This window comes from Hypomesus transpacificus, chromosome 2 (assembly GCF_021917145.1).
Source record: "Hypomesus transpacificus isolate Combined female chromosome 2, fHypTra1, whole genome shotgun sequence".
NCBI lineage: Eukaryota > Metazoa > Chordata > Actinopteri > Osmeriformes > Osmeridae > Hypomesus > Hypomesus transpacificus.
Window position 1 is genome coordinate 3158167 of NC_061061.1, and position 14428 is coordinate 3172594.

At 44.9% G+C, this 14428-nt stretch overlaps 1 protein-coding gene and 1 long non-coding RNA gene across 5 annotated transcripts; one reads left to right on the top strand and one right to left on the bottom strand.

Moving 5' to 3' along the window:
* The first annotated feature begins 1703 nt into the window (after positions 1-1703).
* On the top strand, positions 1704-12432 carry zbtb32 (zinc finger and BTB domain containing 32). Of its 3 annotated transcripts, XM_047038333.1 has the most exons (6): positions 1805-1897; positions 2123-2283; positions 5417-6551; positions 8264-8373; positions 10178-10342; positions 10926-12432. In XM_047038333.1, exons 3-6 carry the CDS (start codon positions 5533-5535, stop codon positions 11153-11155), a joined length of 1524 nt encoding a protein of 507 aa, XP_046894289.1. In that variant the 5' UTR covers positions 1805-1897; positions 2123-2283; positions 5417-5532; the 3' UTR covers positions 11156-12432. The 3 variants fall into 3 exon arrangements, with proteins under 3 accessions (XP_046894282.1, XP_046894289.1, XP_046894298.1); XM_047038326.1 differs by lacking the exon at positions 2123-2283 and having other exon boundaries at positions 1704-1897; XM_047038342.1 differs by lacking the exons at positions 1805-1897; positions 2123-2283 and adding an exon at positions 2300-2447.
* LOC124479844 lies at positions 11290-14383 on the bottom strand. Of its 2 annotated transcripts, none has more exons than XR_006957479.1 (3): positions 14333-14383; positions 14121-14206; positions 11290-13131 (listed from the first exon to the last, which is right to left on the bottom strand). It is a non-coding gene; the product is annotated as an uncharacterized LOC124479844 (long non-coding RNA). The 2 variants fall into 2 exon arrangements; XR_006957478.1 differs by lacking the exon at positions 14333-14383 and having other exon boundaries at positions 11290-12416; positions 12912-13131; positions 14121-14227.
* Between the last annotated feature and the right edge of the window lie 45 nt (positions 14384-14428).

A 14428-nucleotide genomic window follows, 5' to 3' on the forward strand; every position in this document is an offset into this window, starting at 1 on the left:
ATTTGATCATTACTCGATTTTAATTTATGTTCGTTGTCATTGTTGTTGAGCTTATGAGGTTCCAAATAAAGAAATACTACAATAAATGAGTCTGATCGACTGTTTTTTCACAGTATCACAGTATGAAGATTCAGATGGAGATTCATTCCAGATGGAGACAAAACCAAGTTCTCACAAAAATGCAGTTCTACCCTCATCCAAGCCATGACCAAACCGTCCGTCTAACCGAATGGAAAGACAGAGGTGTGAGGAGGCCTGTTGGAAAGTACTGGACCATACAACCGGTTTAGTGTCTCACCTACACAGTCTTAGTAATGAAGACACTGTCTCAGTCATTATGGAATAACTGAATGTTCCTGTTACCCACCTGAAGATTATAAAGTTCGATTTTAAGCACTGATGCAGGTTTTGCTTTTTTATAATGAACTGTTCAAATCTGGAAGCTTTGGTTGAGTACCTGCCTTGAGAGCGTACTATACTGTACTTTAGTCAGGAAACACACTACATTTCTCAATTCTGCACTGACCGGGCTGGTAGAGAAGGCTGCTGGACACATGCTAACACATCAGTAACATTGGTAACATCAGTAACGTTGCACTACTGTACCTCACTGTACTTCGCCATCAGGCTCCTGTATGGTCATTGACATAGTCACTGATCTGCAATTTTGCACTATTGTACTGTACTCCACAGTTAGAATAGGTTATAGGGTTGTTATAGGTGTTGTGTGCATTTAGGGTTATAATAGTGTATCATTTATTGTTGTCTGTATATTTAGGGAGGATTAGTGTTAGGGTTAGTATAGTCGATTATTTATTGCTATCTGTATATTTAGGAGGTTTCACTTATTTAAGCTCAGCACAGATGTAAATTATGTTCTGTGTACTTATATGTCATGTTATGCCAGGTGCTTGCGCTGTCTTGTCTTAAGAATTTCAGTGCCCGGTCTGACCTTGTGTTGTTCTGTGTACCTGACAAATAAAAGACTTGAACTTGAACATCAGTCACACTGACTACAGAATACAGAAAACTGATTTAAAACAATTCACTTGAAGCATGTTCCATACAAAATAGTTCAGGCACCACTGGTCCTTGCCCCCAAACCATGCTGTCCTAGCAGCAACCCAGATGTCTCCAGTGAACATTGTCTCCGCAAGGCGAATACATGAGCCGCTCGCCATGGGCTGCTGGTACACGTGAGCTGTACTAGGTGTGCAGGTTTCACCCACGATCCTGGCCCTGACTGTGGCCTCTCTGGTCTCTCACGCCTGGGATTTCCTGTGTGAGCTCAAGCTGCCTTCCCTGAACACGTATTGGGGGCCATGATAATGCACACTGACCTACCTTTCATGGCTGTGGGTGGGGAGAAGTAGATTGTTTTGTTGCACAACCCCCCCCACACACACACACACATGCATAGAGACACACAGACACACACACAAAAACTAGACCAGCTCTGACTCTTTTCTTGACTGCTTTTATTATATTCAAAGCATGTAGGTGCAATTCTGATGTGGTCGAGAAGTACATGCTGTACCTGAGCTAACCACAATTCCAACACATCATCGACAAATGCCCACAATCATACACTATCAAAACAAAACACTATTGTTGAAGTTAAATGCATCATTATAACATGTCTTACTAAGCCTGTAGATAGAACCCTACAGTCAAATCAAAGGTCAAATCCATGCACCATAAACTAATCATATGCTTGATGTTACCCTGATGGACCAATCAGCAACAGATACATTGAGGAGGCGGGGCTGAGAAGAATGAGGAGGTGAGAAATCCTGAACCTTACCTAAGCCTACAGTCAGTCAGAGATGTCATTTTACAGTAAGGCCTCCATGCGTGTAAAGTTGTCACTCTGCAGAGGAGACAGTTGAGTCACTTGGTGAGTTTCTTCATTGTATTCAACACCAATGCATCTCTGTACTGTCTGCCACCCTGAGTAATTTCACTACTGTTTCCTCTCTCTCTCGTCTCTCTCTCTCTCCCTCTCTCTCGCGCATCCTTTCTCTCCTTCTCCCTCGGCCCCTGTCTATTTCCTCTCCTCCTCTCTTTTATCCTTGATCTCCATGCCTATGCGCTCCTCTCTTCTCTCTGTTGAGCTTGTCAGGTAGAAGTTGTTCTTGTGGTTTTAAGGCCAGAGCTCCCAGGCGCTTCTTCACGAGCAGCGCCCGCCGTTTTAACGTGCGAGGCAAGTAAAGGCCCACGGCCCTCTCTCAGCTCACGCACCGGCAGAGGATGTTGAGGAGGTGCCTCCGCTTGCATGGTTTGGTGCGTAAGCCACAGTACGACGTGCAGAGATCAGTGTCATGTATTTTTGTGTTGTTGTTGCGCAATCTTTGAGAAACATTGTTATCACATCTCTATCAAGGCTGCATTTAAGGTTTCGCAGCTCGGAAAGTGCGCCGCAAAGGACAGTGTGAGTCGGTGTTTAGGTACGTGCTGGGATGATGTTTTCTGTGTATCCTGCTTGCAAACGTCTGGTCCCTTTTTTTATGATTGAGCTGTTTCTTGCAAACACGTCTGCCAATCGTTGACACGGGTTTGTCTGCACTTAGGCTGCTGTCTTTGAGGCCTCAGAGCAAACTTGTTCAAATGGTGCCACCGCTGTTTTTTAGATATAAAGGATGATACAGACACAGTTTGCATCGTTAGTGTCTACGCACGAAATGTGGTAATTATCAGTTATGTGCGAATTATTTCAGTTGTGACTAAGCTTCCAAAGGAGAACAGATTCGTTTAGGAAATTGGATCAAAACGAGAATGAGCACAAATAAGAGTCTCTGTCAGTAGGGGTGTATTTGATGACATGCTAACTTGTAGGTGGTCTCCGTAAAATAGTGCTTTCACTATTATTATTTTAAAACACGCTTTTGGTCCAAGTAAATGCATAAAAAAACATTTAAAAGTAGAAAGAGACATCATAACTAACGTAACAGTCATTGCGACTAAAGAGAGCACAAGACCAGCACTTCAACAGGGATCATCTCAACCAGTTTGATACTACTAAAGATTATGTCAGCATGAGTAAAACACCAGACAAATAGCTCCATTATGGTAACATAATGTCTTATTAAAGTATTTCTGTCTGGCATTATCAAAACAATAATGGTAGCTGTTTACAAATAGAGTTCAGTGAATAATAATTTAACATCTCATTAGTATCTGATTAGCATCTCAAAAGTACAAGACTACAGGCCAGATTTCAGGTTTTAAAACTTTGAAGCGCTTCTGCCATTACTCACTCATTGATGTCTAAACTGCAATGTGTAGTCAAAATACGGAAATACTGTAGGCTTACTCAAAACTGATTATTATTCTAATGGTGCGTGGTGAAGTACACCCACATGGTTTATCTATGCAGATATCCACATGTTTACAATATCATACTGGTCATGAATAAAACTAAAACTAAGCCAGTATACAATTTTTGAGAAACATTTTCAATCATAGATCACACACAGTAAAAAAGGTGATATTCATAAATCCTTATTCAATGTTGTGTTCTCCAAATCTTAGTAACAGTTTGCAGGGTTAATAGTTTGCAGGTGTCAAAATATACACATATTGAACGTACAAATCAACACTTACAACTACCTTTATTCTCAGTGTGGCAGAAGAGAGGTTGGATGTGTTGCTTTGGATGTGGACAGCTTCATCGTGGAGTCGCGCTTAGTCAGTTCTTAGGTGCGTGAAATTGCACTCTTACAGCATGAGAAGTAAAACACACAGGGAAGTTATCACTGGCCACATGAGAAGTAAAACACACAGGGAAGTTATCACTGGCCACATGAGAAGTAAAACACACAGGGAAGTTATCACTGGCCACATGAGAAGTAAAACACACAGGGAAGTTATCACTGGCCACATGAGAAGTAAAACACACAGGGAAGTTATCACTGGCCACATGAGAAGTAAAACACACAGGGAAGTTATCACTGGCCACATGAGAAGTAAAACACACAGGGAAGTTATCACTGGCCACATGAGAAGTAAAACACACAGGGAAGTTATCACTGGCCACATGAGAAGTAAAACACACAGGGAAGTTATCACTGGCCACAAGCATGGCACCATCTTGGAAGGAGCATGACAGGACATGTTCCCTGACAGCTCTAATACTGGTACTGAGTACGTCTGAGTACTGAGTACTTCTGGAGTTGAAATGTATTGACCTTCTCTTCATTCTCCTTGAACTATACTGCTTGTTGGTTTTTGCTTGTGTGTGTGTGTGTGTGTGTGTGTGTGTGTGTGTGTGTGTGTGTGTGTGTGTGTGTGTGTGTGCGTGTGTGTGTGTGTGTTTGTGAGAGAAAAAGAGAGTCGGCCTCAGTCTGTTCGAAAGGGGTTATGCATCAGTTCCAGTAACAATGACAGTGTTATTACTTTAGTACTTTCCATTTCATCAGCAGACTAAAGAGGAGTCGCCTTCTCCGTGACATGAACAGAAATGGCGTTGCAGAGCGAGCCCGAACGGAGTAGACCTAGTAGACAAGTACACTGTTCCTCAGCCACAAACTGTAACTGACCTCTTACTGTAGATCCTCAATACTCACTTTTAGTGACTACAGTGCTGTTTCATTTGCAGGGTGCGCCATTTATACACATGAGGGAAATCCATATTTGGTAATGCGACTGTGTACTTATTCAGTATACATTTACTGTATGTATATATAGTTTTTGTAACTTTATCAGGGTTATCATTTATATGTTTCCTGTTTCTGAAGAACTGCAGGGAATGTTTTTAACAAGTGCACGCTTTTATGAATGAAGATCCGTATCTAACCCAAATGACTGTGTTTTTACGGTTGTTGTTGTTGTTGATCAAACACATTCTCTGTTGGTCTGTGAAGACAATGTGTGCTGGCATTAGTCATGCTTTCGTATTCTGTCAGGTTTTGTGGCTTTCTCACAAAGCTTGGAGCTTTGTTTCAAAGTTAACTTAAAACAAATCAACCTTTCCACACATCAACCAGACACAACCCACGCTACGTTTTACTATGGAGGCTAGACAGTCTTTCTATAATAACTGTGTGATTCATACTGTAGTCAGTTTACCACAGTATTAGGTTTTAAAAGATCAAACAATATGGCTCCAAAAATAATCGGGGTTAAAAAGATAAGATCTGGGTTACAATTGTTGGTTTCTATGAAGAGTTATTTTTTAGTCGACAGCCTAACCAACAGGTACGTCACTGCGCTGATGTTTTTACCCTGATCTCCTACCTTGTTCACTTTCACCCCCTCCTCTTAAACCTCACCGACAGTTTGGAAACATCCTAACGACCTCTCAGCGATGGAAATATCTAGAGAAGTGGGGCTTATCTGCTCGTCAACAATCCCTTCATTCGAGGAACCATTTTCCACTTTGCACTCTCACATGTCTCTTTCATGTCTCTGTTCGCAGGAAGTGTAGGATCCAAACTCTGTAGGATGGTCTCAGCCTGCAGCTGAGGCCTCGTTCATCAGCCTACCTGTTTTACCTCCTCATCTCCACGTCTCCGCGGCCCGTCCACATCCGTCATGGTCCGCCTCCACAACGTTCAGTACTCCAGCTTCCTGCAGCAGGCGGATACCCTCCGTGGCTCAGGCTCTCTCTGCGATGCCGTCATCTCGGTGGACGGCCGGGCGTTCCGGGCCCACCGTCTGGTGCTGGCGTGTGCAAGCCGGCGGCTGGCTCGGCTGCTCGGCCAGGGGGGAGCCGTCGACCAGCCCGTCAGCTGCACCCTGGACCTCTCCCCCGACACCTTCCAGCAGCTCCTGGACTTCAGCTACTCCCAGGCCCTGGAGGTCCCGCCGTCCGACTTGCAGCAGCTGCTGAGGGCCGCCCAGCTCCTGGAGATGCGGCCGCTGGAGGAGCAGTGCCGGAGCCAGCTGGACGCCCTGGAGCGCCGGGCCGGCCAGGCGGAGCACACCAAGGAAACGGGAGAAGAGGTGGAGACGGGAGGATCCGAGGAGAGAGACGAGGGGCAGGCATCCAGAGGAGGGTTCGTTCCGAAAGGGGAGCCCCAAGACGGAGCTCCGTCTCCCCCCGGGAAGGAGCACGAGGGAGGGGCGGTCAGAGAGACGACTCCAGCTGCTCAGACCAAGGGCTCCAGCCCACCTCCTTTGAAGAAGAGGCCCCTGGTAGTTCTACCCACGCCCGTGAGTACCCCCTCCAGGGACAGCGTCATCGCCAGCACTGCCACCTGCCATGGCGCCCGCTCGCCATCCAGGTACAGGTGGCACTCGGTCAACACCCTGAGAAGAATGTCCCTCAGTTACTCCGACCTCGTGGCTTCTCAGCCCTTCCACCGATCCCAGCAGTTTGTGCCGTACTCTTTTCCTCTTTCCGCACAGCACATGTACCCCCTGCTCGCCTCCCCCTTCCCAGCCCAGGTCCACAACCCTTTTGTGGGCTACCCAAGCATCATCCACCCCGACACACACTCCATCCTGGCCGGCTCGCCAGAGCTGGGGGACATACTCAAACAGGAACTGGAGAGGAAACCGGACACCTCCGAAAAAGTTTTGATGGGGGAAGAACAGGAAGAAAGACCAAGGTAGAAATACCTTTACTCTACATCTTTTTCCATCTTTTCCCTGTTTTCTTTCTAGTTTGATGTTCAGTTATTCAGAATCCCCCTAATTTGCTTAGCGCTGCTTGATTTTCCGAATGACAAGAGCAACCTGACTCACTAGTGTCTGGGTGGATGTCAGTGATAAGTGGACCACTTTTGCACTTTCCAGAGTTTCCCCTGACAGTAACCCTTCCCACCTGTCCAATTCATTGGTTGCATTTAAATTATATACATTTGAGTCATTTAGCAGATGTTTTTATCCTAAGTGACGTATTAATAGTGGCCGTGGAAATCGGGGCAGAAGAACGAGACAATGTAGAAATACGAAGCCCATCCGGCACGTCCTGAGTACATTCTGTGCTATGACAGATAATGCGTTACTACTTCAATAAAATGTCAGTTTCTGTTTAATCAGTTTAATTGTCTGTATATCTAGCCGCTTTATCATTTTACACATGGTATTGATACATATTTATAAAAAAAAATTTACTCTGTCTTAAGATTTTAAAGATTCAGTAAAAAAACGAAGAAAAAAAAGAGATTGACATTTGAAATTGCTGTGTTTGTTTACAACAAACATTACATTACAAGACTCAAATATTGAAGTAAAGTAATTGTTTTCATACATTTATACATACAATATATTCAGTTTGACATTCAATCATAAAATCAATTCTGTCATACAGCTATACATACAATATATCGTATTATACATTTATACATGCAGTATATATGCTATAATCTGCTGTTGGGTATCAATAATTCTAAATGTAAATGCAAACCCAAATAACTTTCTCATTGTAATTTGGGTGATTGTGGAAGCAGTACAGCAATTAGATGTGATTTTCTGAGTGTGTAGATAACTCCTCTTTTCAAATGATTTGCCTCAGAATGTGTACAGTGTACAGTAATGTGTGTTTCCAGAGAATAGTATCTACGGGGAGCCCCCTTAGCCTCTCCCCTCCCTTGCAAACGTAAAACTTCAGAGACATTCAGATCTACCAACCTACAGACATTTCAGATAAAACAGAACTATTTCAGTCTTGCCCTTTGACACATACAGACTCAGGTAGAACACATACACACAGCAGATTAAATATTTCATTCTCCGTCCATCTTTGCTTTCCCATAACCCACTCCTGCAATATTCAGCCATAAAAGCTTACTTCTACCACTTGATACCTCACAGAACTCAACCAGGTCCTCTACTAGCCGGGGTCAGAGAAACGATAAATGTTGGGGCCAAGGCACTGCTGTGTCTGTGTGAAAAATAGCAACTCCTCGGCGATAGTCTGACTTCCTGCCCACTCCTGCAGATCTCTATCCATATCAATTTGGGGGCGTAGGAAGTTGTCGCTCAATTCGTTTCCTGTTGCTCACAGAAAACCGTTTTTTTTTTGTGACTTTTTCTCTGTGAAAGGGACTGCATATATCTATACATTCGGTTGAAACCAAGGAGACGTGAGACTGAAATGATGTTAGGCTGTGGAGCATGCAGTGAGTCACGCAATGGGAAGTCCCTATTCCACACAAACGTATATACTACATAGATGACATATCCGCCACTTATGGATTAGTGTGGAGTTACTGAGGGAAAAATACAATTTGGTGTCCATTTGATTTCTTCCCTGCCACCGAATCAAACTTGTCCTCGCTCTTCTAAATTTGGCTCATTTGGTGTGTGTTCTCTCCAGGTTCCATGAGGAACTTGCCGACCGAGCGCTGAGGACCCAAGGTTGCCAGCTCTGCAGTAGATCCTTCCAGGAGAGACCATGGTTGCATGCATCACCCACCGCCCGCTCAGGTAACACCAGAACCAAGGGGTTTATAATGGAGGTAAAAAAGAGAGAGATGTTTCAAACTCAACGTTTGCTAAACATTCTTCCCTCTCTCCATTACAGTCTTGTTGTTGCTTTGGCAATGTTTACAAATGTTTTTGATGCTAATAAAGCTTTTTCTGACCTACATTTACATTTAGTCATTTAGCAGACGCTCTTTTCCAGAGCGACTTACAGTAAGAACAGGGACATTCACCCCGAGGCAAGTAGGGTGAAGTGCCTTGCCCAAGGACACAAAGTCATTTGGCACGGCCAGGAAATGAACCAACAACCTTTTGATTAATAGCCCAACTCACTAACCGCTCATCCATCTGACCTGAACTGAGAGAGAGAGGAAGAGTTATGGTGCAGCCGAGCAGCGTTGTCGGTCTGTTCATGTGTGTGTGTGAGCGACTGTATACATGTGTGTGGGTGCGTGTGTATGTATGTGTGTGTGCGTGATTGTGTGTCTGCAACAGCACACACGTGTCACAGAGTTAGCCAAGCGGGCGTTACACCGACTGACACACCTGTATTCTCAGATGCAGGGATGTAGCCTCGCGTGAACCATAAAGGTACGTCAGAGAACCACATGGAACCGTGGTTCTTCCAGAACACGACAAGCCTGCCATTGAAATGGCATCAAAACCCGTCCCCAGCAGAAAGGCACTCGCATGGTCAGGTGCGTGCTGTGTGCTGCGTCTATTATCAAAGTGAGGCAGCAGGAGAGGACAGGAAACCTCTACCTAATGGGCCGATAGAGGATGAGTCGAGCACTGTGAGAGAAGCTATGCTGCGGTTTCACCTCCCTCCCTCTCTCTCTCTCTCTCCCTCCCTTCCACCCACCCTCCCTCCCTCCCTCCCTCACCTAACTTCGACATCCTGTACGAATACTACTGCGCCGTAATAAGACACGCTCAAACTCGACTCGAATTCAGCTCCTTACTGAAGTTCACACCTTTTCGTTAAAGAACACTGCTAAGTGGGGGAGGGGGGTGAAGGTGTTTTTGGGTGGCTGAGAGGATGCGGTGGCAGTGCTTGGTGTCAGTGACAGGGGAAGAACAAGGCCGACCAGAAGATCTGGACTTTAAGGCCACAGGCCCTGCTCAGTCCTCGCTGTGGTGGAGAGAATGTGTGTCATGCCATTATTCATACAACTGTACCCCAGCCCGCACTGACACTGCGGCCCCTCGCAAAGCTACAGAACAGTTGATTTCTTCCTTGATGTAGAGCGAGGGTAGAGAGAGAGGGGCGACCGCATAGTGCTCCTGTGCGTGACAGAACGAGGCACAGGAACACGGAATGAGGTCGAGCCAACCACGGGTCACTTTGTGCCTGTCATCATGCGGCTTGGCACTGTGCGCTTCTTGTAGTGCTACTCTGTCACAGGCCTGATTGGAATGGACACCCACTGTGTGAGAGCCACGATGGACGTATGTGTGAAAAAGCTGTGATGGAGACACACACGTACACAGCGCGTACGCAGAGGCGAAAAGGGGAGAATGGGAGAAAGAGAACGGCCCGTAGACGTTGTCGGACAAAAAGTCAAGGTGTTGAATGTTTTGTGGTGGCATTGGTTTGAATAACTCATTTGCAAACATGTTCATGTGAAAATGGGTTGGGCAGAGGCCGTGGCGCTTCTGTCAGAGACGATTGAACTGAAAGAGTTTCCAAGCTTGAAACGTCTTCCAGACGCCTCATGACATCTCTTCCTCCTCCTCTTTCTCCGCCTCCTCCTCTTTCTCCTCCTCTTACTCCTCCTCCTCCTCCTCCCTCTCTTTCCCCTCAAAGTGGCCTCTGTAGGTTGTGGGTTTTGTGGGCAGGGCTACAAGTTGGAGCCCTCCCTGCGTCCCCAGCGGCGAGGACACGGCCTGGAGAAGCCCTACCAGTGCAAGAGTTGCCCTAAGAAGTTCAGCCTGAAACACCAGCTGGACACACACCACCGCGTACACACAGGTACACCGCCACTGCGTGTTCCTGTGTGTCCCTGTGTGTCCCTGTGTATCCCTGTCTCTTTGTAAACAGGCGTTTCTTGTGGGAGAAGCTTAAGGACATGTTGATATGAATCCGTAGATCAGGGGAGGGGGGGGGGTAACTAGTGTTACCTTGACATATTCACCAATGGGATTGAACATGTGGTAGTGCCTTACATTTTGTGTTCAAGTTTCAAGTTAGTTGCCATTTGGAACAAGTACAGGGACATTGAAAATCTGTGATCCTGCCCCTCTTGACACTTTCCTAGTGGCTTGAAACCGAATGTGTCAGTTTCAATGTTTTTCCAAAATTAAAGGATTTGTGTATGCTAATCCAATCAGTATATTATTAGGTTAGTATTATTCTTGTTGTATGTGGTTATGGCGCAACCTTGATAAATGTGATAATACACTTAAAAGGATTCTACTGATAAGTTATAATCTTAACTATACATGACCTTCTCATGTTTGAATCCATGGCCCACCTTGTTCCCCTCTGACTTCATCTCCTCATCTGACCCCCCCCCCCCCCACACACACACACACACACCCCCACACACACACAGGAGAGAAGCCCTTCGAGTGTCGCCTGTGCGGGCAGCGGTCACGTGACTACTCGGCCATGATCAAGCACCTGCGCACTCATGGCGGGGCCACGCCCTACCAGTGCACGGCCTGCCTGGAGTACTGCAGCAGCCTGGCCATCATGCAGAAACACCTGAAGGAACACCCTCTCCAGGACTTCCCCTCAGACTGGACCATCAACAGAACCTACCTGTACACCAGCCACACCTGACTCCCACAGGAGCCCCCGGCCTCCCCCTGACAGACTCTTGATCCACCAGCCGGGACAGTCGTAGCTCAGGAAATGGCTATGTTGGTTGTGTTTATTTGTCATAGTGAGAGAAAAACGTCTGTATTTTTTATTTATTTTTATGTCAAGGTTCATATGTAGAGGAGTCTGACACATGTAGAATGTAATGTACATAACCGGTCATAATACACCATATAGGACAAAAGCATTGGGACAGCTACTCATTACACTTGCAGGAGATTTTATGGCAACCCATTCCGCATTCTCGTGGACAGCCTTCCAGAAGAGTGGAACATGTTAGTCATATAGTTGTGATGGTCAGGTGTCCCAATACGTTTGTCCATACAGTGTAGTTCATCTCAAGGGTCTTCAAATCCACAGTGAGTGTATCTGCACAAGACCTCCACTAGAGGGCAACAGTGTCTCACTGTCCCTTGGAACACAGTGAACACAGCATTAGCTGGTCTGGCAGCATAAACTAATTTATAACACACTTTCATGCTCCCCCGGAAAGAACCTGTTTAATGTATCTTTGAATTTTGCATTTCTGTTTGTTAATTCTGCCATTTAAAAAGTGTTTTTTTTACAATTGTTCTGTTTTTTGTAGTTATATGTTTTTGTTTATGCAAGTTCATTGTAGTTTCATATTGAATGAAAGTGGTTTTGACCAGACACATTTATCTCTCTGGTATTTCTTTGGAATAAAGAATAAAAATGGTCAACAACTAAACAATACATTTTATTTTCAAATATTTCTCCCCTTTTTACATTTTATGGCTAATAATTCACAGACGTAGAAGACTAATGTCTATACCAACATATCAGGGGTGGGCGGTTCCCCATCTTGGATCAAATGTAACAATAAACTGTACATACAATTTGAAACCACAATATCTCAAAGCATTTTAACAGGCAATATGCAGTGCTGTTATCATGTATCACCTGGTCCAAAGTAATTACGGTAATTACAGATACAGTACCTGATGTTATTATCATCAGTGTTGAGTAGTGTGTAAAATCACTATGAAAGCAGCATATATAACATTTTGCATAAACAGCATATATAACATTTAACATAATAAAGCGTCATAATAAGTCATTACTCAGTACATACATTTTAAACGGTCACAGTGTTAAACTGTTGTTGCCGTGGGTGTGTAACCCCCAAGATCACGTGGGACGGAGCTCCCCTCTCCTTCTGGATGTTGTGGATGGTGAATCCCCCGTGCCTCAGTGACGCTGCCTGGCCACAAAGTAAAGAGAAATGCACACAAAAAACCTGTAAAACTTTTCCCAACTTCTCTCTCTACAGAGAGAGAGAGAGACATCCAAGAGAGCTTGATAAAGAAAATTGCAATCATTATTTTGATTGCAGCAATCAAGTTTTGAAATTACAATACGAACTTTCCAGTATGTCCAATTCAAATGGAAACCCCTAACACTAGTATTACTTTCCCTTTCAATGTTTCACAGGAAACAGTCCCATCCTTCCTTTTTTGTCATTCCTCGCCAACTGGTTTCCCCATCTAAGTGTCTGGGCCTCTTTCCTTTCGTGAATAAGGGGAATACAACAGGAATGCCGCATATTATCTCTTACACACGCACTCCCCTGCCTCTGGAGGCATAACAAGTAGTTGCTATATAAACTTTACTTTGGTTTCTTTGCTTTTTTTGCAACATTTTACACATATCCCTGCAGAGTGAGGACTTGTGGGTAACAATCTCATGATCGGATTACCTCACATTTGGCAGATTGCTCTGATGGGACTCACCCTACCCAGGGGACCCAGACTGGACCACCATGAGGGACTGAGGCCGGCTGGAGACAGACAGGCGCCGGCCGCTCGGGGCCCTTCCGGAGCGGGTCACGTGGGCCCTGTGGGAATCCTGTTCTCAGGGTTGGAGCCCCTCTTGAGCCCGAGGTGCATCACTGAAGCTGGGGCTCCAGACCTGGGGAGCTGGGGAGCACAGTAGCCAGATGGGGAAACAACATGAGATGATCCTGAACCTGGGAACGTTTAGATCATATGTGTGTAGGTACACACCTACAGACAAGACACACAAACAAAACACACACCCTACAGGCAGGAGTGGGAGCTGTACCACACACACACAATCAAACCAAACAATAAAAAAATTTTTTTTTATAGAAATATTATATTGTTACTATTATTAATAGATAAGTTGAATTTTGGGCCAACCATCCAGGCACCATTGAGACTCATAACAGGATATCTAGACATGCAGCCTGAGCCTGCTTAACAGCTTACAGATGATTGTGTCAGATAGGTAGTACACTGCTCTGCAAGGTTTTGCAACAGTGTGTTAATCCACTAAGGTGCAACTTCATGTTCCATGAAACCAAGGGTGGGTTCTCAGTAATGGCCACCTCACGGCATATGTCAGTAATAAAAAGTTTGAATGACACAAAGCTCAACTTTAAGGCCAAAATGAATGCTTCATAGTTAGTGTTGTATGACTAGGTTATTTTGTGGTAATTGGAAAAGTTTATAACGTTTTAACCTGCCTTTCTCTAGCCCTCTCGCTCTCTCTGTCCCCTGCCACCCCCCCTCTTATTTCTCTGTCTCCCTTCTTTTGCTCTCTCTCTCTCTCTCTTTCTCAGTCTCTCTTCCCCGTCCCCTGTCAAACTCTCTCTCTCAGTACCCCCTCTCCCTCTATTTCTCTCTCTCTCTCTGTCCCCAATCTTCCTCTTTGTCTCTCTATCTCAGCTCCGCCCCTCCCTCTAAGCCTCTTCATCCACTGACACGCAAAACTGAGTCCTCTCAACCCCTGTCTGAACACAGATTTCTAGTAGGTTGTTGTTGTCAATGCAATTTTATCAGTTTTATGATAATGTCGTAATTATAGACATTTTGAAGTATATACAGAATAATTATATTGTACACATATTGATGACGTAAATAAGGACATTTGCGTAATCCCCCACCTTGTCAGTTCAGTACAGGATTTTCTTTCACATTGTCCACGTTGGTCTGTTATTTGTAGACGCGGGTATCATTAGGTTTAGCTGTCCTGGAATTCAGATTGCTATCATTTGGAATCCAACCGTAGGAAGTTGACTAAACACATACATTTATAATTATGAATTCCCCAAGTTCATCCTGGTCCATGTTGACAATCAACAGTTAACATACTCACGGTAACTTGAAATTGAGTATGCCTGTGCCTACCCGTGGCTACGCCCCTGTGAAGGGCTAAGGGGGAGTATTGGAATTCAGTCATAGTGTACGGTGC

Coding starts and splice junctions, on each gene's coding strand:
- zbtb32 (XM_047038326.1), top strand. CDS start 5,533: ATGGTCCGCCTCCACAACGTTCAGTACTCCAGCTTCCTGCAGCAGGCG. Junction 6,552..8,263: donor GAACAGGAAGAAAGACCAAG/GTAGAAATACCT, acceptor TGTTCTCTCCAG/GTTCCATGAGGAACTTGCCG. Junction 10,343..10,925: donor ACACCACCGCGTACACACAG/GTACACCGCCAC, acceptor ACACACACACAG/GAGAGAAGCCCTTCGAGTGT.